General features: G+C 34.7%; 1 protein-coding gene across 4 annotated transcripts in view; it reads left to right on the top strand.

The window, feature by feature from the left end:
• Positions 1–22,938, top strand: part of VPS50 (VPS50 subunit of EARP/GARPII complex) — a 131,804-nt gene that overhangs the window by 9,310 nt on the left and 99,556 nt on the right. For all 4 annotated transcript variants that reach the window (XR_002122256.1, XM_019627601.1, XM_019627600.1 and 1 more), the window contains exons 3-9: positions 13,686–13,808; positions 15,427–15,498; positions 18,595–18,648; positions 19,488–19,558; positions 20,249–20,366; positions 20,448–20,483; positions 21,646–21,728. Coding sequence is in view for 3 of the 4 variants with exons in the window: in XM_019627601.1 (XP_019483146.1) it covers positions 13,686–13,808; positions 15,427–15,498; positions 18,595–18,648; positions 19,488–19,558; positions 20,249–20,366; positions 20,448–20,483; positions 21,646–21,728 (557 nt within the window). In the remaining variant the exon portion in view is untranslated. The remainder of the gene's footprint in view (positions 1–13,685; positions 13,809–15,426; positions 15,499–18,594; positions 18,649–19,487; positions 19,559–20,248; positions 20,367–20,447; positions 20,484–21,645; positions 21,729–22,938) is intronic.

Below are 22,938 nucleotides of genomic sequence, written 5' to 3'. Positions count from 1 at the left end.
AATTCCATTGATTCCAATCCCCCTCTCTATTCCATGTCCCGAGACTAAATGTATATATAATTATAGTTGACATACAATCTTATTCAACATCAGTTTCAGAAATACAGTGCGGTGGTCAGGCCTCTACACCGACTATGGACTATGAAGTGGTCTCCCCAACAGGACATGAGTTTGTTTCTCTTGATTAGCAATAGTAAGGCCTCTCATCACACCTCAGTGTCAGCTGATTGCAGGGATAATTTCCCACCCCTTTGAGGTGCCTTACCTCCTAAGTGAATTTTATGTTTACTGCTTAGCCTTTATTTTAGGTCAGACCCAAACATATCCTCCAAATATAACATTCTAGCCGACCCTTTTGCAGGAAATGGCTCAGACAAAAACATTTTAAGAGGCATTTTGAATAGTTTTATGTAATGTTATAAAAGATTATTGAATGTGATAAAATTGGGAACTAAGAGATAATCGTAAATCCTAATGACAAGTAATTCTCGTTATTTCTTTGACTTAAGAAAAAAAAGATTATCATGCATTATCAACATGACTCGAACTAGATTGCATGAGATATTTCAGAGCCAGTGTAAAATTGATGAGTGAGCCTCTTTAAAGAAATACATGAATGTATTGCATACAAACTTTCTGTTGTCTTTAAACCATGAGCCGGCCGTGATGTTTTTCCAGCAGTGGTCGGATGTGAATTTATGATGACCTCATTACATGGTGTTCTTACTGAGTCCTCGCCTTAGTTCCATCAGTGACCAGTGGGGTGTGCTTTTCAGATGACTGGCTCTGGGTAGAGAGATAAGTCTGGGATCACAAGGTCAGCAAATGTAAGTGGGCAGGTGAAGGTTAACCCTGTCTGAGATAGCTACAATTTAGTATAAGTTAGGCTTTAGCTGCTTATTCAGTGAGTTGACACATTAAGAAGATAAGTTAGCTAAATTGTAAAAGTTAATAGTCAAGTCAGTATTAATGCTATAAGCTTAAATTTAGCCTTCCACTAAGAAAGCCATCCATATGAGCTTCTTGTGTCTGTCTGTTCTCCCCTGAAACATCACTGGTACAGCAGGGTGAGCTGAGCGGCTCTTTCTACTTGGGGTGGTTTTGAGAACTTCAGGATTGCTGGGTCCAGAGAGTGGTAAAGCTCCAGACTAAGTTTGATATGTGTGCAAGTTGCAGTCAGTCCTGAAATTCAGAGTTAAGAGGACTCATGTTCAGAAATTCCCTACACAGCACAGTGTTGGGGAGGGGGGCATTTGTCCCCTTCCCTCTCAGTTCTTCTGGCTGGTCTAATGATCAAATGGACATGAGACAGATTAATGGGAGAAAACAACCAAATTTATTACATATGTGCACACGAGGTTCTGTAAGAATATGGGACCAGGGAACAAACGGGCAGCATCTCGAGCTAAGGAGAAAACGGAGCAGTGGCCTGGGACTTGAAAGGGCAGGAAGGCGGTTCTCCTGGATGTGCAAAAGCAAATGGTTGGTAAACAAGTGTTTGGCCATTTTTAGCAATGGGACACAGAGAGGACTTTGGGCCTTGCTAGGTTCCTTCCTGTCTTTCACATAATAATTCACATTAAACTAAGTCATACATAATGATAGCTCCCTTTCTTAAGCAGGTCCTCTATCTAAATTCTTTTAGACAGGGAGAAGGCCAAAATTTCTGTCTGAGACTTTCATTTCTTAAAAATAACCAACTTAAAATAATGAGTCTCCCCAAGAGACATAATTTAGGGTGGCGAATTCTGTTCCCCCTCAATAGCTTGGTATAGCTTATTGATGAATATTTTTCACAACTTAGATTTTACCTTATAGTTAGGTCATATATATATTTATTTTTATTTTTAAACTTTTTACTATTAGATTCTCTGAATTTATTTATCTGTAACTAGAAGTTTGCTCTCTTTGACCAACACCTCCTCATTGCCCCCAGCCACCATTCTGGTCTTTGTTTCCATGAGTTTTGCTTTTTTAGATTCCACATATAGATGAGATCATACAGTATTTGTCTTTCTTTGTCTGACTTATTTTACTTAGCATAACGCACTCAAGGTCCATCCATGTTGTTGCAAATGGCAGGATTTCCTTCTATCTCATGGCTAAATAATATTTATTGTGTGTGTGTGTGTGTGTGTGTGTGTGTGTGTGTAAAACTTTTTTTTTAATCCACTTATCAATTGACTGACACTGAAAATGGGGGTACAGATATCTCTTCAAGAGCCTGTTTTTATTTCCTTTGGATAAATACCTAGAAACGGCATTGCTGGATCATATGGTAATTCTGTTTTTAATTTTTTGAGGACCCTCCAGTCTGTTTCCATACTGGCTGTACTAGTTTACATCCCCACCAACAGTGCTCAATGGTTCCCTTTTCTCCACACACTGGACAGCACTTGTTGTTGCTTATCTTTTTGAAATCAGCCATTCTAGCAGGTGTATGAGGTGTGAGACCAGAGGCAGTCTTAACTTTGTGTTGCAGTTTGGTTTTGGTAACTTTTTCTGTTTGGTACCTTTTTCTGATTATGTTTTCTGTTCAGTCTATATTTTTTATTAAAGGAAAAGGTTATTTTAAAATAATAATTTCAAATTAATGTTTTATATTTATATTTGCTTTTTAATAATTTGAAAAACTAAAATAAAGATCATTTTCTGAAGCCATTAAAGTTCAAGTCATCAAGAACTAGCTGCAACATTAATTTTAAAGCAATTATTTAAAAATAATCTCTTAAAATGTATATCATCACTAATCATCAGAGAAATACAGGTGAAAACCACAAAGAGATAGCACCTCACACCTCACACCTGTTAGAATGGATTTTATCAAAAAGACAAAAGATAACAGATGTTGGGGAGGATGTGGAGAAAAGGAAACCCTTATACACTGTTGGTGGGAATGTAAATCGGTGCAGCCGCTATGGAAAACAGTATGGAGGTTCCTCCCAAATTAAAAATAGAATTACCTTATGATCCAGCAATTTTACTCCTAGGTATTTATCTAAAGAAAACCAAAACATTAACTCAAAGAGGTATATTCACATCTATGTTCATTGCAGCATGTACAATTACTGAGATGGAAATAACCTGAGTGTCCATCAATGGATGAATGGATTAAAAAAATGTATATATACACAATGGAATATTATTCAGTCATAAAAAAGAATAAAACCTTGCCATTTGCAACAACAAAGATAAACCTCAAGGATATTATGCTAAGTGAAATAAGTCAGACAGAGGAAGACAAATATTGTATGATCTCACTTATATGTAGAATATAAAAACAAGAACAAAACCCAAGAAAACCCAAGCTCAAAAATACAGAGAACAAATTGGTGGTTGCCAGAAGTGTGGGGTGGGGGGCTGAAATGGGAAATGGGTGAAGGGGGTCAAAAGGTACAAACTACCAGTTATTAAATAAATAAGTCAAGGGGATGTAATGTACAGCATGGTACCTATAGTTAATAATACTGTATTGCATATTTGAAAGTTGCTAAGAGAGTAGATCTTTTTTTTTCTTTGTTTTTGTTTTTTTTTGGTTTTGTTTTAAAGATTTTTATTGGGGAATTGGGGGAGGGGAAAAGATTTGGGGAATTTAGGAGGGGGACCAGCCAAGTTGTTGTTCTTCAGTCTTCATTGTGGAGGGCGCCAGTCGCCATCTGGCTTCCCGTCGGCAGCTTGTGGCCTCTAATCTCAAGGTGTTGTGTTCAGTCTTAGTTGGTGGGTGGGCGTAGCCACCATCCCATGCGGGGAGTCGGATCAGCAGCCTTGTTGTTAAGAGCGCACGCTCTATCCGCTGAGCCATCCAGGCTGCAGCTCAGTTCAAGGTGCCGAGTTCAGTCTTAGTTGCAGGTGGGCATAGCCACCATCCCATGTGAGAGTCAAACCCGGCAGCCTTGTTGTTAAGAGCGCATGCCCTATCCATTGAGCCATCCAGGCGGCACCTCAGCTCAAGGTGCCAAGTTCAGTCTTAGTTGCTGGTGGGCATAGCCCACCATTGAACAGGCAGTCTTGTTGTTAAGAGCACGTGCTCTCACCAGCTGATCCATCCTGCCACCTATTGGCAGCTCAGCAACAGCTCAGCCTAGGCGCAGTGTCACTGACCCATGTGGGAATCGAACTGGTGGCCCTGTTGCTCAGAGCTCGTGCTCTTAAGCCAACTTTTAACCAACTGAACCACTCAGCTGGCCCCCTAAGAGAGTAGATCTTAAAAATTCTGATCACAAGAAGAAAATTCTGTAACTATGTATTGTGATAGATGTTAACTAGACTTATTGTGTTGATCATTTCACAATACATGCAAATACCGAGTCATTATGTTATACACCTGAAACTAATATAATGTTGTTCAAGAATATTAATTATACCGCAATAAAAAAATGGAACACTGTCTTAGTTTGGGTTCCCCTGATACTCTAGTGCAAGAAATAAAAAACAAACAAACAGTTTATCCTTTTTAAGTAGTCAGTGTAAGTACTTGTTTAGAGAAACCATTAGACATTATCTTCATTTAATAGCTCTACCTCACTCAAGTATAGGTAGAACATAAAAAAAGGCATGCTTGGTCATCAGGAATGGACCCATTTCTATTTCCTTTTCTTGTCATAATGTCTTTCTAGGTTGTAACAAGGGATTGCGATTTCAGTGGGGTCTTCAAGTAAGAAATAGTTTAGTTTGGGCTGTTACATTAAAAGGTTCTTGTATAAAGGATAAGTGGGAGGAAGATATTAGGGCAAATCATATGAAATGGCTGTTTGTTTAGGTTAAAAATGGTCTAATATTGCCAAATTTCATATGGTTCAACTCACTAGAAAAAGGAGGGTAGAAGGAAAACTGAAGAAGGGCATTAGGTGTGTTTGATAATCCAGAAAGTACTGTTGATTTGGTATTTTTTGAGAACTACATATATTCTGAGTGGGAAGAAACCTTAGGAATCATCCAGTATAATTTCTGCATTTTTTAGACAAGATGACATTATCCCATTTCAAGAGGAGATGTGAGTCAAATAATCCATATATTGAAAATTTGGAATTTTGATAGAGAAAAATAATATAGAAAAGTAAAAAAGAAAATTAGGATTCTGTATAGAACTTGCTATAGGAAAGGAAACTTTGTGACAGATTTTTAAAAGCTTATATAGTTTAGAGCCAAGGTTGGTGGTGCCCAGATTTGCTGCACGTTAGAATTACCAGTACCCAGGCTGTACCTCATTCTAATTAAATTACAGTGTGGGGGGTGGAGCCAGGTCTCTAGTGTTTAAAGATCCCCAGGTTATTCAAATGTGGAGCCAAGTTTCAGAACCATTGGCCAAGTTCAGAATATGATAACAAGAATGGAGAAAGGGGAAATACAGGAACTATTCCAAAAAAAAAATTGAAAATTTTACTGACAATTTTTGTGGGGAGAATTAGAATGAAGAGTTAGTGATGACCTAAAATTTTATTCCTGGGAAGTAAATTCTGTTATATTTCAAATTAATGAGATTTTCATGCAGAAGTAAGGGTATAAGAAATTAATTTAGGTAGTATTTGCAGACTAAATTTGTTAACTGTTTAAAGAAATTTATACATTTTAAATCATGTGAAAGGTTTTTACTCAATTTAATCAGCCACAATAATTATGTACAAAGTTTATCATAGTATATAATAATCACAGTAGTCACATGGTTAGTGATTATAGAACTTGCTAGGACTGTGTTTGGGAGTATTCGTTAAATCCTGATTAAAAAATAAAAATATCAGTATTCAGAACCTTTTAAATCTACATCTACCTTTAAACACTTTCCATAGTGGTCACATAGCATGCAGTCACCAATCCCAAAAAAGTACCCATGTTAATATTGTTTTATGAATTTTTACTGAAATACTGCCTCCTGATGTTCTTTAAAGATAAGGTTTCTCTTTGAAGACTTGATTTCATTAACTTATAAATACAAAATAGGACTCGGCTATGTTTACTATTATATGATTAGTTTAGCTATCCCTTTGATTTTTTTCATTAAAGAAAAATATAGGGCAAGGGGACAAAAGAAATGTCTGTTGCATTTAAAACTGGAAAATATATTTGTCTAAATATAAGAAAGTGTTTTTGTTTGTCTACTTAATCCACTCCACAAGTATTTATTGAGTACTTGCCTACTCTGTAGCATTTCTATTTTATAACATTCTGAGAGTTTGGGCAGAATGTTTTCTAGCATTTAAAATACTTCTGTGAAGTAAGATAAATGGATTTGACTTGACTTCTTAGCATCTATGAAACGAATCTTAAAACCATACATTAATTACAGAGCTTTGTTTTCAGAATTTTACCATAATATAAATAAAGTATGCTGGAATAAGAGTCGAGAGCTAGGTTCTAATAATGACTTAAATATTCAACCTATTAAAGGGAAGTCATTTTAATTGCTTTCTGACTCAGTTTCCTCACCTGTGAAAAGATGTGATTAGGCTAGATGATTTTTAAGTGTCTTACTGTTTTATATTTTCTGTATTGTAAAATTTGTAGGAGAGATATGATATAAAATATATATTCTAAGAATGTACTAAGCAGTTTTTCAGATGAGCAAGTATATTGGTGTCTGACAGGATTAGTATTGAAGTTTATGACTAGGAGACATTTTTGGATTTAGTGATTGGGATAAAAGCTTTCAATTTAGGATTATATATCATTTAAAAAAGGTGTCTTCTGAAGGTGATCTCAAGAGGGTCTGTAATGTAACTTTGGATCTACAAAATCATTTAGAGTTTCTCTTAGTCACTCATGACTAATAATACTTATAATCTTATAATTGTGATTATAATCATAATTATCAGCTATGTTGTTTTTAACCATTAATGAAATTATGCTTCTCTTGGCTTCAGATGCTTTTGAGATAAGCTTTTTTTCATAGCAAGTCATAAAAGATCATTCATGCTGTGCATTTGGCAATCATTTAGTGAGCTGTAGTTACTAAGTTTTGAAGATGCAAAGAGGTATAAGACTGTCCCTACCTCAATCTATGTGGGAGTGACAAGCAAAAATGGATAATTGCAGAGAAGCATAAGTCCACAGAGGTCTGTACTAAACACATGCACAGTGGGAGCACAGCGGGGGGGGCAGGATGAGGAGTAGGTAGAAGAGAGTGGAGTCTTCTAGAGTTGACAATTCGTTTGTTTTAGAAGGATAACTAGTGTACAGGTAGATTTTTGAGTGGAAAGGCAGGACGCTAGGATACTGATTAAGAAGAAATAAGAAGATGAGGTTTAGGAAAGGGACATTTGAGAGACATTTTAAAAGCAGAATTTAGGACTGAGGATTTTATTGGATGTCCAAGGTGAAAGAATTGGAAGACTGGTTTTTAGACTCTGGGACTGATGGTGCTGTGATGTTTTTTCTCAGGATTAATGGTATTTTTAAGAGAGAGGCTCTGATGAGACGTTTGAATGCTAAAAGAAGAACAAAATTAAGACTTACACAGTGGATTTTTCTCTCTGTACTTCAACGTGTGATGTGTCTTTTCTTTAGCTTAACTTCCAGATGGACGGGCACATGCCAAACAGCATGATGATATTCACTGAAGCTGAAAATTTTTTAATGACAGCTTTTAAAAAATGTATTTGATGCCTCTAAAGCTGTTATCTTTAATATTTTCCTTTTCATAGAAATGAATTTAGGAAAATACTTGTTAAAATACAATTATGGAATAAGAGAAGTAAATAAAAATATTTGGCAGAGTATCAAATATGAAATTTTTGCTTTCTAATTTTGTATTTTTAGTACATGTTAATAACTCAGTGCAATTCTATGAATAAAATCAGTTTTTATTCGTGATCTATTTTTTAAAAACACATTTGTATACTTGGAATGCTATTATTGTATAGAAATCTATTAAAATGCATTATTTTTATCACTTAAGTGTTATGAAGCTGGATTAAAATGATGCCACTTTCATAACCTTCTATAAAATTTATAAATCATTTTGCTGAAACTAAAAAATTGTAACCTCACTAGTATTCCACTAGATGGCACTGAAAGCCTGAAGAAAAACAGGACAAGCTTTAAAAGCTATTTAAAACACACAAACTGATGAAACGGCTGCTTTGATGGATTATTATTGTTGTTCTAGTGGGATTTTAAGAAAATTTGCCATTTCCCCATGTAATCAGACATCTGGCAATTCATTACAAACTTATATGGTGTATGTATGGTTTTAGGGTATCTATGATCTTGAGTCCTATTTCATTTGGAGACAGAAAACCTATTTTTGTTCAGTGATATATGATTTTTATAATGCTGATTGAGTATTGAAACTTCATGTTTTTGTTCTTCCTTTTAGCTCTGTATAGATTTTGGTAGCTAAACTTTTTTTTGCTCTTAATTAGAGCTCTAATGTGATGTTAACTTTTATAAGACTATGATTTCCATGTGTAGAATTTATTATAACACAATAGATTTTTTGTGTTGACTGATGAAGAAATGCAACAGTAAAAAACAAAAGAGCCTCTGATAAGATTTATCTTGGTAAACCCAAATTCATACTATATAACTGTAAAATTTCTTCCTCTTCTCCCACTCCCTCCAAATGCAATTCATTCTTTCATTCAGGTGTGTAATGTGAACCGTGGTCTAATAAGCTAAATACAGAAATGGAAGTGGTTTGCATTTCATATTTGATTCCATAAATTTTCTGTGGGGTTTTGAAACCAGACCTGTGAAGTGAAGATTTTTGCATTCATCTTTTTTATTTGAATAAACACCTACTATGGAAGATTATGTTTCCAAGCTATTCTGTGGGTTTAAAAATTAGGATAAGGTACTTTTCAAAATTAAAGAGAGTATTATATTTAATAATGGTAAGAAGAACTGTTAAGTTGTCATAACTAACTTTTTACATTTATAGAAGTGAATAGAATTGAAAGTCCTGAACTTGGGTTGGTGTTTTTATTAGTGTGGTATTTTGTACAATTTCAAAGTAGTGGTTAAACGCAAAATTTGTAGTTCCCCCCGCCCCCTTTTTTTTTTTTGCACTCCTAAACTTGAATACATTCCCTTAAGCTATAAGCTCTTAAGCAAGAAATTGCTTTGTAAAGTTATAGCCTAGTTTCTTAGAAACCATAAATATACTGGAAACGTTTTATATATAAAACCTTACACTTGAGGGCTCCAATTGTTTTATAGACTTGAGTCCTCAGCTCTCATAAAACCTTTTGTTGTTATGTTGAGAGGAAAACTGGCTTGGCTTAAATAAAAGATTTTGACTTAAATTTCTGATTTTTTTTTTCATTTTTCATAAAGTTACATTTATGATGTGCATTTTTATGTTATGTTCATGTAGCTTTAGCTCAGAGATGATCAAAATAGAAAAAATAGGCTAGATAGTATCATATGCAACCTTATAGTGCATTGCAACTGCTGGAAAAGACAGTCTCTAAAATATTGAATAACTTCTTTGTTGTCCATCACTTTCCTAAAATAATCCTGCTTGGTTTATTATGTTAAGAAATATTTTATATTTATGCTTGTTTGATATAGCATCTGTCACAGTGTTAAAGATATTTTATTTTTAGTAAAGGAAAAATATGGTTCTAGCATATATAAAAACAGATTTAAAAAAAACAAACTCAATTGTTGCATTTCATTGCCTCCTGGTGTACATGCACACTGTTCTCCACGACAGTTTTCTGCCCCACGGGAGCCACCCTCTGTTGCTTAATGGGTTGTATGGTTTCCCACCATAATGTTTTTACTTACGCTTTGTTCTATATTTGTAACCTTATTCCCCCAATTTCTTAAATTTGAAAACTTACCTGTTCTCATATTCTCTAAATGCCACCTCTCCTATCAGATGTGAACTCACTGCCCGTTGATGCCCTTTGTTTTGTCTGTATCTCCCTTATGTTTGGCCTTGCATTGTTATTGTTTACGCACCTGATCGCTCCTATTACTTCAGCAGCTATTTGAGGGAAAAGCTATATTTTACTCATCTTTGTTTCTGTATGATCTACTTGGAGAATTTTTACATTCTGGGAATTTAAAAAAATTGTTAAATTGAAATATATGACTTGACTGGGAAAGGTAAAGTAATAGAGCATTGAAAGTAGGCAGGTTATTTCCTAATGATGATATGGGAGAGAGATTTGCTTTGTACTTTTTTGCCAAAAGAACTTTTGGGTTTAGCCCTGTTACAATTTAATTTATTACTTCAATTGTAGTTTTTCTCCAGCTTTAATTCTGGGCTGACATTGATGTCCTTTTTCTTTATTTCAGGTGTAGTTGATCACCATTAGCAGGCAATTTGTGGCATATTTGATGGTCTGTGGTAGTTGACAAATTACTTTTGGATTGTGAAGTTTTACAGAGCATTGATACCACTACTAATGATAATATGTATTGTTTTAGTTACTATGTCACATAAAATGTACTATAAAAATAAAACCCTTGAAAATGTTTAGTCATAATATAATAGTAGAATTTCAGTAAGACTGAATTGAAATATTTTATTCCCAACTTAGCTTAAATATTATAACTTTAAAAAAATAGTCACATATTTTAATATGGTATAAAGAATTTCATTTGTTATTCTATTCCCCTGATTTTGCCTTTTAAACATTTTTGTAGGAAATCTTTTGTTCATTTTGTTTATGTAAAATTTTGCCTCATACGTATATATTAGCTTGCAAATTTAGTTCTGTTTTAGGTAAAAAATTATGCATTTTTGTACATCTCTATCCCTAGGTAACCAGTTTATATAATGGCAAAATTACGGAGTAATTGTGTTAAGAATATGCAATCTAGATGTCTCTGTTTATTTTTTCTAATTTACATGTATAAAATACCCCTAAAATCATCTAACATTTATTTTTATTTCTAGTTAGAAGAGAAAAACCTTTTATTAAGAGTTTGTGGAAAAATTTTACTATCAGAACAAGAACATGTTGTTTTTTCCTTTCTTTTTGTTCTTATATTCCTTTTTTAAAAAAAGAATATAACTCACTGTGTAATTAATTTTAGTTTGATCAGTGATTATCTACGGTGTGCCTTGGCACTACAGAGCATACTGATAGAGAAGAAGAAATCCCAGGGCTCTAGAAGTGTGTCATCAGATTGAGCAGGCAGCGAACAGCAGCGAAGCGTTTAGCAGTGATTAGGAGAGCGTTTTAGAGCCTCCAAGTGCAATGGGATTAAAAGGCAATCGGAATTGTCAGCAGAAGGAAGTTTATCTGAATGAGTTCAGATTTACATTTTCACTCAGGAGCTGCTAAGTTGTTTGAAAAGAGAGGATATTTTATAGGAATATAGTGTTGGGCATTTGATTTGGATTGAATCCTACTTTGTGTGCTCTCTTTTTCTGCCTTGGTTGGCTTTATTCCTTTTCTATTCCAGTTTACTTGGAGTGTCAAGTGTTACATGTCAGCTCCTTGAAATGAGATGGGCTTGGGGTTTGTCTGTTCTCTGTGATATAATTGCTTGGTTCTCTAGGCAGGAATGGCATTTGACCTTTTAGATACATATATAGATTGTACTCTTTTTTGCAGATTCATCACATTTGTGAAATGTACACTTGTGAGGTATTTATAAATGAAATTGTGTTTTCCCTTTGACATTCTTATAACTTTGGATATTTGTTTCAGTGTCATTTTGAGTATGCATATGTATGTGTGTTTGTGTGTGTGTCTGTGTGTCCTTTATGGGCGAGAAAAACTAGGCATGGAGAGGCTAAGTAAGTTGCCCAAGGTTAACAGCAGAGTTGCAACTAAAACCTAAGTGTCTTTACCTTTAGATCGCTGTATATGGAGAACCTCAGGTGGAATTATATGCCATTGGCATTTATACATTTAAGATGAAAGTGCTCCTTCATTGCAGTCTATTTGAATTTTTGGCTTAGCTCCATACCTGATGTTTTTCAATCTTAGCAGTTTCATAATCTTTTTTTTTTTTTTTTTGAATGGTGCCAAGTACTTTTATTGCTAGTGGCTGTGGAGTTCCTAGGAAGGCCACATTGCCATATCCTCATTTGGGCTTTATCCCCTCAGCTTGCAGCATTTGAAGCTGATACTTCAAATACTGGTGGACTTTTAGAGAGGGAGATTGCCAGGAATTTCTGATCTCTCTTTCTATTTCATGTCTCACTGTTATTACAAATTTCCATTAGATGCAGGAAAGAATTGCCTGTGGGTAGGCTAGTTGGGAACCTTTCTGCAAGTGGCATAGGTTTAGCCCAAATCTGTTCCTCAGTGCCGTTGCCCCGGGTGCTACCCACATTAGTGTGTTGTAGACAAACCCTAGATACAGCTCTTACTGATGCGATGATGATTTCTTACTGTACTTGTAGTATCTAATTGCATGTGAAATCGGTGACGGCTGTAGCTTTGACCTTTTTTTGTTAGTGTATTTTATAAAGTGAGTTTGAGTACTAAAGAAGCATTTTCTATTTCATGTACTTTTAATTATCCAGGTTTGATTTTTATATGGCTTTGTATTCTCTTTTAAATTTATGCAGTAAAATATTCTCTTGAGTTTCAGATTTATTGCGCTAATATTTTAGTTTGAATCACTAAGAGGAGATAATTTTATAGTTAATAATTTTATAAGTATAAAATATAAATTAAAATCTAAAAGATATATAAGTTTTAAGGCTCTTTTAAATATGAGGTTTTCTTTATAAATGAAAAATATGCCCTGCAATAAAATAATCTAGAGTACCTCTGGAAAATAATGTCCTCTAATTGACCATATAATTTTTGTGTATTTGCTTAGTGATGATTCATTAAGAATTTTTAAGTATTCTTTTAATAACTGCAAAATGATTTAAAATACTAGTTTCTTTTTTGTGTTCTTACATGTATTTGAGATTCATTTGAATATAAAGTTGAATGACTAAATTGTTATGTCTATAATAATGTCTTGATTAATTAGTGTGGCAGACAGTGGGTACCTGGATTACTGAAATTTCTCAGTTAACTGAAGGTTTATCTAATTATGTGGTGAAATTGCATAGGATAAGATGCGGACATTAGGGGTAGGGATTTGTCTGTCAAGCTCCTTTTATTTCTATAAATTCACCAGAGCCCCATTCTGTATCATTAGAAATAAGCATTTATCAAATACAGAGCTTTTAGATTCAGAACCAGATCATTAATGACAGTATTATTAAGTACACTTGAAGGAAATCCCATAGACTTTCACAGCTAAACTTGTGAACGTTTTTTAGAGCCAGGGTTTCTTAGCTGAGTAGTGAGATTTTCAGCGGAAGGAAGGATGTCTGCTGCTCACGGTTCCAATGCTGATTGTGACCCAAAAGTCATTGAGATGTTCCGTGTTTATCTGTGGTGAAACAGATTTTAGATTGATGTTAAAATGATGAAAACGTGTATATAAGTGATAATGTATGTATGACAGATAGTAGATGATTAGTGTGGTTTTTTTCCTTTCCTTAAACATCTAATTTCTCTCAACTACTAGTTGGCACACAAGGAATTGAAAATAAAATCTGAGCCTTTAAACTGACTAGTCTTTTTCTCCAGTAGATGAGTAGTTTCTAGTGTTCGGCTAGTTCCTAATTTTCAATGAACTTTCCGGTTTTCTATAAGTTTGTCTCCTTGGTCAGAATGGTTCCCAGGAGATTTGTTAAGACAGATGATTATTTATTTCCATGTAGATACAATTGTGACAGCTATAAGTACTGTAATTGTGATTTTTTTTTCTTAAAGGAGGAGTTCCGAGAACTTCGAGAACAGCCTAGTGACCCTCAAGCTGAGCAAGAGCTAATTAATAGTATTGAACAAGTATATTTTTCTACAGACTCATTTGATATTGTTAAATATGAGCTGGAGGTAAACAAATTATTAAAACCTATCTAAAGCTTATTTTTTTCTAGTGATTGAATTTGTAAATGAGATTTGAAAGCTTTTTAGGGACGTTACATTTTTTTTTGATACCAGGATTGGTCTATAATGACCGTATTGTAATTAAATGAACAGCATTGTTGCCGTTAGCATTGTTTAAAGATGACATGATTTTTAAAAATGTAAAATTAAGTGCAGCTATAGGATATTGGTCCAGGAAACATATCTGTATTTTTGTTTTTTAACTGTTAACATAGTATATGTTAGTATGCTGCCTGTATCTTATTTTATATTGACCAAATATGTTTAGAAAAGCTCTAAGACTTTTATTTATAAATGTATATTTACATAATTAGTTACATCATGTTTAGTCATGATAAATACCCCTATGCCATAATGTTTACAACGTTGGCATTTTAAATTTATAGGAGCTTCAAAAAAATCAGAATAGTTAAATTTGGTTTTAGACAAGATCAAATACCATATATATACACATATAGACACACTTTATATGCAGTACATAAAAAGTCATTCCCCAACTCATTCCAAAGGTTCATCAGTCAGTTAGTTGACTGGTACTTGGAGTTTAAGTTGGAGTTTCACATACACACAATGCTGTACATTTTTGTGAGTTTCCCATACTACCCTCAATGTATAATCTAGAATGTACTCCAACAACTGTCACTACCACAACATAGTGCTTAGTCACCATTCATAGTGTTAGAGGGGAAATAGGTCTTGAGTTCTGCTGTAAACAGGTAAGGATATACCTGTGGTTGGTAGAATGGGGGATTAGGGTTAAGACAGGTTGATTAGTATAATGTCAGGAATTCTCTGGTAGACTGAGCAAAGATTAAAAAAAAACACTAGCCATTTCTTACATTAGCCATTTCTTTAAAAATTATAAGATAACTCCCTCATACTAGAACAGAGACATCCATCATGCCCCAGAGCAACAAGGCCACTTTGGAGGACATTAGGAAAGGCCTTCCCAAGGCTGAGCAACAGAACAAATCTGATAAACACCTTAATGACAGGCACCAGCATTCCAGCATTCCCCCTTCCAGGCAGAAAGAAAAGTATAAAACTCAAGCCTTTTACCCTAGCTAGTGGGCATCCCAGTTTTCGGGTACCCCCTCTTGCTTGGGAGCTGCAACCTTTCTCTTGCTTTAATAAAACTATCCTCTGCTACAAACTTTACCTCTCTGGTCCGTGTCTCCATTCTTCGGCTTCATGAGACCACGACCTCGGCACAAGAAATATCCTACCTCAGGGTGAGGGACTCTTCTCATATTCTCCTGCCACAGCTCATGAAAGCAGTGTCTCCCAGCTCAGGGGCCAGGAGTCCCAATGGAGTGGGGTTTCCTGGAGGTTGTAGGCAGCCGCAGTGCAGATAGTGGGTGAGGGATGAAACTTGAGCACCAGAGGGCTGGGTAACAAAATGTGTCTGCAGTCTAGCGGGGAAGTGGAAGGACAGGAGAAATGGGCGGGAGTGGCATAGCACAATATTTTGTATGGACAGATTATAGTTCATAAGTCAGAAGTTGCCGGTAAATGAAACCAAGTTAATTTATTTTTTACTTTTCTTTATGGATTTATTTTTTAGAAGCTCCCTCCTATTCTCAACTTGCAAGAATTAGAGGAATACAGAGACAAGTTGAAACAACAGCAAGCTGCAGTAAGTAAAAAACATTTTTTTTCTGACAAAACTGCAGAGATGTTTGCAGATTTTATAGTTTACTATATTAACGCATTAAACAAATCTTATTATTTAATATAACTTTGACTCAAATGATACATTTATATTAAAATTTAATGCCTGTTCAGTTTCCCTCACATTTATTACCTTGATAGATTTGCTTCTAGAACTTGTAGTTCTTTCTCTGGTATACTAAATGTAATCAAATAATTTTGAACTTTTTTTCAGATTACTAAGTATCTTCAGGCTTCTTGTTTTGCAAAACTAGAGGGTCATCGGAAAAGTCATGATGCATTTTTGCAACAAAAAACAGAAAAAATAACATCATGACTTTTCCGACTACCCAATACCTATAGTTTTGTGTTTGAGTTTTCTTACCTCAAAGATAAGAAATAGGTCCAAAGAGAACATGAGGCTAAGATTCAGAAAGTGAATTCCAGTCACTATTTAATTCTGTGACGTTGGCGAGTCACTTAGCCTTGCGAAATCTGTTGTTTTATCTGTGAAGTGATGGGTTAGGCCTGCATTTTCTCTAATGCTATAAAATTCTGTGATTCTGTATTTTCCTCACGTTAGGCTGAGCTCCTTTTATAGAACTCAGACTATACTGTAGAAGATTAAATAGTGATAGTATGTGGTCTTGTTAATTTTTTAATACCAAAGGAGCAGTAGTCATAAATTTATTTGAATTTAAGACATGATTTTTAATAATACATCTGACAAATAAAGGAAGATGGCAGTCATGCACCACACCACGACATTACAGTCAAAGACTGACTGCATATACAAAAATCCCATATGGATTATAAACAAAGATTTGTTTGCAATGTTGGAAGGAAAACCTAGATCCAAATGGTGAATTTACTGCTGGCTCTGGGTGGTTTAAATAGATGAGGCGGCTCAGCAATGCTGTCCACCCGCCCTGTGCCTGCTGGAGGGAGTGGGTGTGAGAGGAGAGGGCTGGCGAGGGGAGCCTGGGAGCCCCTTCCCCACAAACTCACTGCCCTTCCCTCCGTCTCTGTCTCTTTCTCTCTCCTCCCTCTTCCCCTCCTCCCCCTCCCCCATTACCTTCCCCTCCCCCTTCTTAGTTCTCCATTCAGGCTTTATCTCTCTGGGTCTCCTTTGATTTCAGGTCTATCTTTCTCTCCCCATCGTTTCCTTCCCTCTCTCCCTTCCTCCTGACGTCCACTCCCCGTCCCACTCCCACCTCTACAGCACTGCCTTTGCCCCCACCAACATGCATGCCGTGTGCACACACACACTTTATCTTTTATACCGTACTTTTGCACTACCTTTTCTATGTTTAAATATGTTTCTATTCATAAATAGCATTGTGTTAGAGTTGCCTACAGTCTGCAGTACAGTAACATGTTGTGCAGGTTTGTAGCCTGGGAGCAACAGGCTACCATATAGCCTAGGCGTGTGATAAGCTGTACCATCTGGGTTTGTGTAAGTGCACTCAGTGATGATCTCAATGACAGAGCCATCTAACGAAGCGTAATGTATTGTGAAGTAACCTGTGACTGTATACTTCTCTTTCTTTTGTATCACTCCCAGACACCTCCCTGGGAGTAGCAGCAGTGGGGTGGGGCAGGGACTTGAATGCTAGAAAATTGTGTAGTAAAAATACGATGTGCTTTTAGAGCAGCGGTTCTCAACCTTCCTAATGCCGCGACCCCTTAATACAGTTCCTCATGTTGTGGTGACCCCCAACCATAAAATTATTTTCGTTGCTACTCTATAACTGTAATTTTGCTACTGTTATGAATCGTAATGTAAATATCTTTTTGTTTTCTGATGGTCAAAGGGGTCGCGACCCACAGGTTGAGAACCGCTGTTTTAGAGAATTAGATGTTAGTGAATGGTGGCAACTTTTGCCTTTTCTTGGTTTCAGTGTATTTAAATACATCCACTTCCCTCTGTGTACTTTACGTGGTAATATTCTTTGGGGAATGAACCCCGTCACAAGGGCCGCATAACATCGTGACCTTTGGAATTTGATAAACCTGGGCTGTAATTCTGGCCTTGCAGGGACTGTGGGTGGATTACTACTGCGTTTCAGATTACTCCTCTGGAAAGCGAGGAAGCATGTAACCCATTTCTATAGATGGTCATGAGTATTAATTGAGATAATGTAGGAAAAGCACCAGGTACACTGCCTGGCACAGTACACACTAACAATATCTACATCATCTGTTTTTTAAAAACCCAATTCCGTAAAATTAGGTGAGTGTTTGTCAGGGTTCATCTATACAAATTTATAACTCTACAAATCTATACATATATACGAATCAAAGCAGATTAAGAAACATGAAAGGATTAATGCAATAAGTGAATGTGTGTGTAACATTTTGTTCTCAGTTGGCCTGGGGAAGGGGTGGTAATTTGTTCTCTTGAGCAAACATTCACTAAATACCTTGCGTGCACCATGCTTTGTGTAATAGATGTGATACCTTGTAGTGTAGTCTGGAAGGGGCCCCTGAAATTGTAAAATAAGAGCCCATGTTCAAAATCGTTATAATTCTAACTTGCATATATTAACATTATTCATGGATTAACCAAGAATACCTGAGATATCTGCATAGCTTTCCCAAACAACACGTGTTTTCCATTGTTTAGAGGAGAGGACCAAATTACTGTTGGTCTTCTCATGTCATACAAAAGGATCTAAAGGGAACAAGGATGTTCTCTGTTTCCCAAATGTGGTCTCCATAAATTCAGTTGATTAAACACTTATGTATCTTAACAAGTTCATCTTTAAAAGCAAATCCTGTACCCTTGAAGACGATTACACTTTTGTGCATGTTAGTTAAATCAGATAATGATACTCATATTGTTAACAGCCATAATGACCATTTACTGTGTTTCTGTGAAGTACCAAGTACTGTGCTCTGTGCTGTATCTCTTACTAATTTTATAGCCCAGAGAAATACGTGTGGTCATAGCATGCCAGTATCTGCTGTAGAAGTTATTGGGTAGACCTGTGCACTATTCTTGCAAAAATTTTAAATATAAAATGTAATAGGAAACATGAGGTTTTTTTCTATCACTTCCTTTGATTATATGTTCTTATAGGTCTCTAAAAAAGTAGCAGATTTAATCCTTGAGAAGCAGCCTGCTTATGTAAAGGTAGGATAATATTTGTTATTTTCAATAGTGAAATTTAAAAAATATTTGAGTGACTTACTCTTGAAATATTTTAATTTATTATTTTGTCTATATTTCTATAGCAATATATTAACTCTGTTTTGGGGGATGTGTGTGTGTGTGTGTGTGTGTGTGTGTGTGTGTGTGTGTGTGTGTGTTTCTCTCTTACTTGGGGGAATTTACCAAACTGAAGAAATGAAAGAATATTTGTAACTGACTCTGAAGTAATCTCTTTGTTAGAATGGCCAGTGAAAATTGCTTCTATGTACTTTGTAACACTTAGATCATTAATAATGAGCGTTCAGTGACAATATAACAGTCTGTCTTTAGAGAATGATAAAATTGGAATTATCTAGCTGAATCTCTTTTTTCATTAGAAAATCAGAGACTTCAAAATCCATTGAGGTACCTACTAGCGCTCAAATGAAGACATTCATTGTCAAAGCATCTTAGCAACAGAAATCATATTTGTCATATTCTTGAATACCTTGTGAAATTCTGTTGGATAGAAACATTTAAACGGATATATAATTAGTATTTGTTTATGATTTTGTAAAACACATTGGGTCTAGATTTCCTTACAAGCAATACTAACTAAATATTTTGTCATAGGTCATTATGAAAATCAATTGAAGGTTGTCATTTTAAATAATTTTGTTGAAAAATATACCAATAGTTTTCAGGTACAGGTGTTTTTTTGCTACTTTGTTTTCCAAGCAGGCTTTTCTTTGAAACCCACTAAAGTTTTTGTTAAAGTCCTATAGAAATAGGAAAGAAAATAAAATGCCTCAAACACTAACCTGTACGTAATCTTTCCATAGGAACTTGAAAGAGTTACCTCATTACAGACAGGTCTTCAGTTAGCTGCTGTTATCTGCACAAATGGGAGGAGGTACTGCATTTGATGATATTTTGTTCTTTAAGCTGGAAAAAATTTCAAGAAAAACTGTGAAACTATCATTGATAATTTATTTTATATTATGACTATGGTTTTTAGGATACCATTCATTAACCGAACATATGATATGATCTAAGAAGGTATGTGGGAAATGTCTATAAATCTAGTTATGGCTTAAAAATATTACTGTTTTTGTATTGCTTAGGATTAGTGCTTTTCAAACTATGCGGTGGAAGACCAGGTTTTCTTTTTTAATTTCCAACTTGTTGTTACAGACTGTTAGTTTTGTAAAATGTAATAAAAACAAAATACTAGGGAAATGGAAAAAAAAACAAAGACATACAAAATACATTCCTAATTTTTTTTATTATTAATTCATCAAACATAAAATTATTGTTAACTTTTGCTCTAAATATTTTTAAATGCTTATTCTGAATTTCTGTACTTTTCTTATGATGGACCAGTAATAGTTTGAGGATTGGCACCAGTCCACACACCGCACTTAGAGTAATGCTGGCGATTGAGTTGTTAAATGAATTTGTCACATAAATTTGTGATAGTGGTCACAATCCCTGATTTTAAGAATAATACAGGATACTGCCCCATTAGTTGCCTAATTTTTCTTGTGGATAGTATTTTTATTATAGTAGAAAAATTTTAACTGTTTATTGTTCATTTTTGCAGACACTTGAATATTGCAAAGGAAGGTTTTACTCAAGCTAGTTTAGGCCTTCTTGCAAATCAAAGAAAACGTCAGTTGCTGATTGGACTTCTGAAATCTCTGAGAACTATAAAAACATTGGTATATACAGGTTACTTTTTAAAAATTAAAACTTAATTTTACGGTTGAAACAGATTTTACCTTTGATTTTTGTTTTTTCAGCAAAGAACAGATGTGCGCTTAAGTGAAATGCTGGAGGTAAGTTAAAAAGGCTTAGAAATTTGGTGATCCTGATAATATTAAATAGAAATATTATAGTGAAAAAAATTCAGATAAACATTTTTCTCAAATTGGTATATGGTATAAAGAGCATTTTTAGACATGTAAAGGTACTGACTCTAGAGCGTTTTTCTATTGACATAATATACTTCATTTAGAAAAATGTATTTGGAGAAAGGTTTAGTTTGTAGCAACATGCGAATGCTAACCTCAGTATCTTTTAATTGTGTTTGCACCCAAATAGCAATAAAATTATTTTGTTTTTATCTAACACATGGTAATGATTTAAGGTATATGTCATGTATTAGTTATGTTTGGTATCTCATATTAATTGAGTGAGCTATGTGTTTTCTCTTTGATGCTTTGTTAACATTCTTGATCTACTCCTGTTATAAGGTTCATGAAAGTTTAATGTTATATTTATGTTTCCTCATTAATACTCGAGCTCCTTTGGGTAGGGAGTTGGTCATCATCTCAGTATTCCCAGTGGTTTGAATTGCATTGCTGAATTTAGATAAGAGTTTAAGGAGTATGTTTTTTAGGATTTTCTGTGTAATCTCTGTATTACTTCTAAACTGTTACCACTAAACTAGGATTTGAGAAATTTATATAAGAAATTCATTTGGTATTAAATTACTGTTTAGGTGATTAAAAATATTTTGAGGTTATTAATGCGTATTTCACTTTTTTCCAAATTTATTTGTTTTAAAATATTGATTGAGTTTTTTTGTGGTAGAACTGTTGAAAGTTGATTACAAGTAGAATGCATATTGTCTTGGAACGTTTTATATAAACATTACTGAAAGAAGATATGTTAACAGTTAAAGAACACTTTCCCGTGAAGCAGCTTATGGGTGTAATTCTATATAGGCTTTATCTACATCATGGTCTCAGAGAGCTGTTACTGTGTACTTGAGGGAACAGAATATTTTTTTCTATGCATATATTTTAGGTCTGGACCTAGTTGCCTCTTTGTGTTTTATTATTTATCTCTCGTTGGTATTCTAAACCTTATTTAAAAGGAATTAAAATTTTCTGGTTCTGTAATTTTTTGGATAGAGTGTGAACAGAGATTTGTTTTCTTTGGGGGCTTTAAGAAAAAGGTTTCCAGTCTAATAACTTCTCTTGTTGTTATCTTAAGGAGGAAGACTATCCAGGAGCTATTCAGTTGTGCCTAGAATGCCAGAAAGCTGCCAGCACTTTTAAACATTATAGCTGCATAAGGTAAGGTAATATAAAAATGTAAAAGCTGATTCTATTGCCTGTTTTTAATGTAGGAGTTGTGTAACATATACCAATAAACATTAAAAATTAATATTAATATTAAGTGCTGTGTTTTAGCATTTCTGTTCATAAATGGGCAGTACAATGAAATTATAATGATTCTTAAGATGTGAAAGATCAGATACTTTTTAATCCTACCCTTTCTTGTCACCTCAGCAGAACTCACGTTTCCAATCGGATTGATTTTATAGAGTAGTAGAGAAGAATAAATTTATCTGTTCACGTCTCCATTGTTTCCCTTGGGAATTCTTCCTCCTTAACTTCGCCCTGCTTATAAATATTCAGAGTAGTTTGTTTTTCAGATCCAGATGGTTCAAGTGTTCGGCTCCTCATGATAAGAATTTGTTTTGGAAAATTTAAGTATGAACTCACTTTTTGTGATAGTCATGTTTGTAATATTTAAGCAAATATGTATTTAATGTGTTACATCTTTTGTTTATTTGTAAAATGTACAATGTAAAAATGACCAGTGCATCGTTTGCTGTTAGTTCTAACTTCATTAATGGATTTCTGGTCTCCTTAAAATGAAGGTTTTGTGTTACTGGCGACAGCACCTTGGGGAGGCTCTTAATCCCCAGGTATAATTTCCATCATTCCTCTAAAACCATCACAAATAAACATACAATCTAAGTAAAATGGTGTGCTTGTCATGCAAACCCAGTTTCAAATTAAATTCATACCTATCCTAAAATATAGACCCTTAGTCCCTCCTATATGGAAATTCTGGCAGCCAGTGAGCAGGATGTACTGATATTGTAGTTATTTGATTGCTAGTATCTGAAAAATAGAAAGATTATTGGACACCAAAACATTAATACAGCTTTGAATTAAATTTTTTCTTTTAATATATTCTCACATCATAGGTTTCTGCTTGATAGGATAAGGGCTAGATATTCCCCCCCGCCCCCCAGCGATGCTATTTAAATGTTTATGGTATTTTTTCTTTAGGATAATGTGTATTGAAGCAACACACTGTTCATTGGGTTAGGAAATACATAGTTGGGCAATATCAGAGACATTTTGGTTTTATCCATTTTGACAGTGATTAACTTTCACTATTAAAAACTTGATTATGTCATTTACACTTTTTAAATTGAGTGAATAGAGAATTAGCTCTAGTATATTGATGGTATTTGAAAATTTTAACAAG

This window comes from Hipposideros armiger, unplaced genomic scaffold, assembly GCF_001890085.2.
Source record: "Hipposideros armiger isolate ML-2016 unplaced genomic scaffold, ASM189008v1 scaffold_737, whole genome shotgun sequence".
In the NCBI taxonomy this organism is placed as follows: Eukaryota; Metazoa; Chordata; class Mammalia; order Chiroptera; family Hipposideridae; genus Hipposideros; species Hipposideros armiger.
The sequence above is the reverse complement of the archived record's forward strand: the minus strand, read 5'-3'. Positions and strand labels throughout refer to the sequence as shown.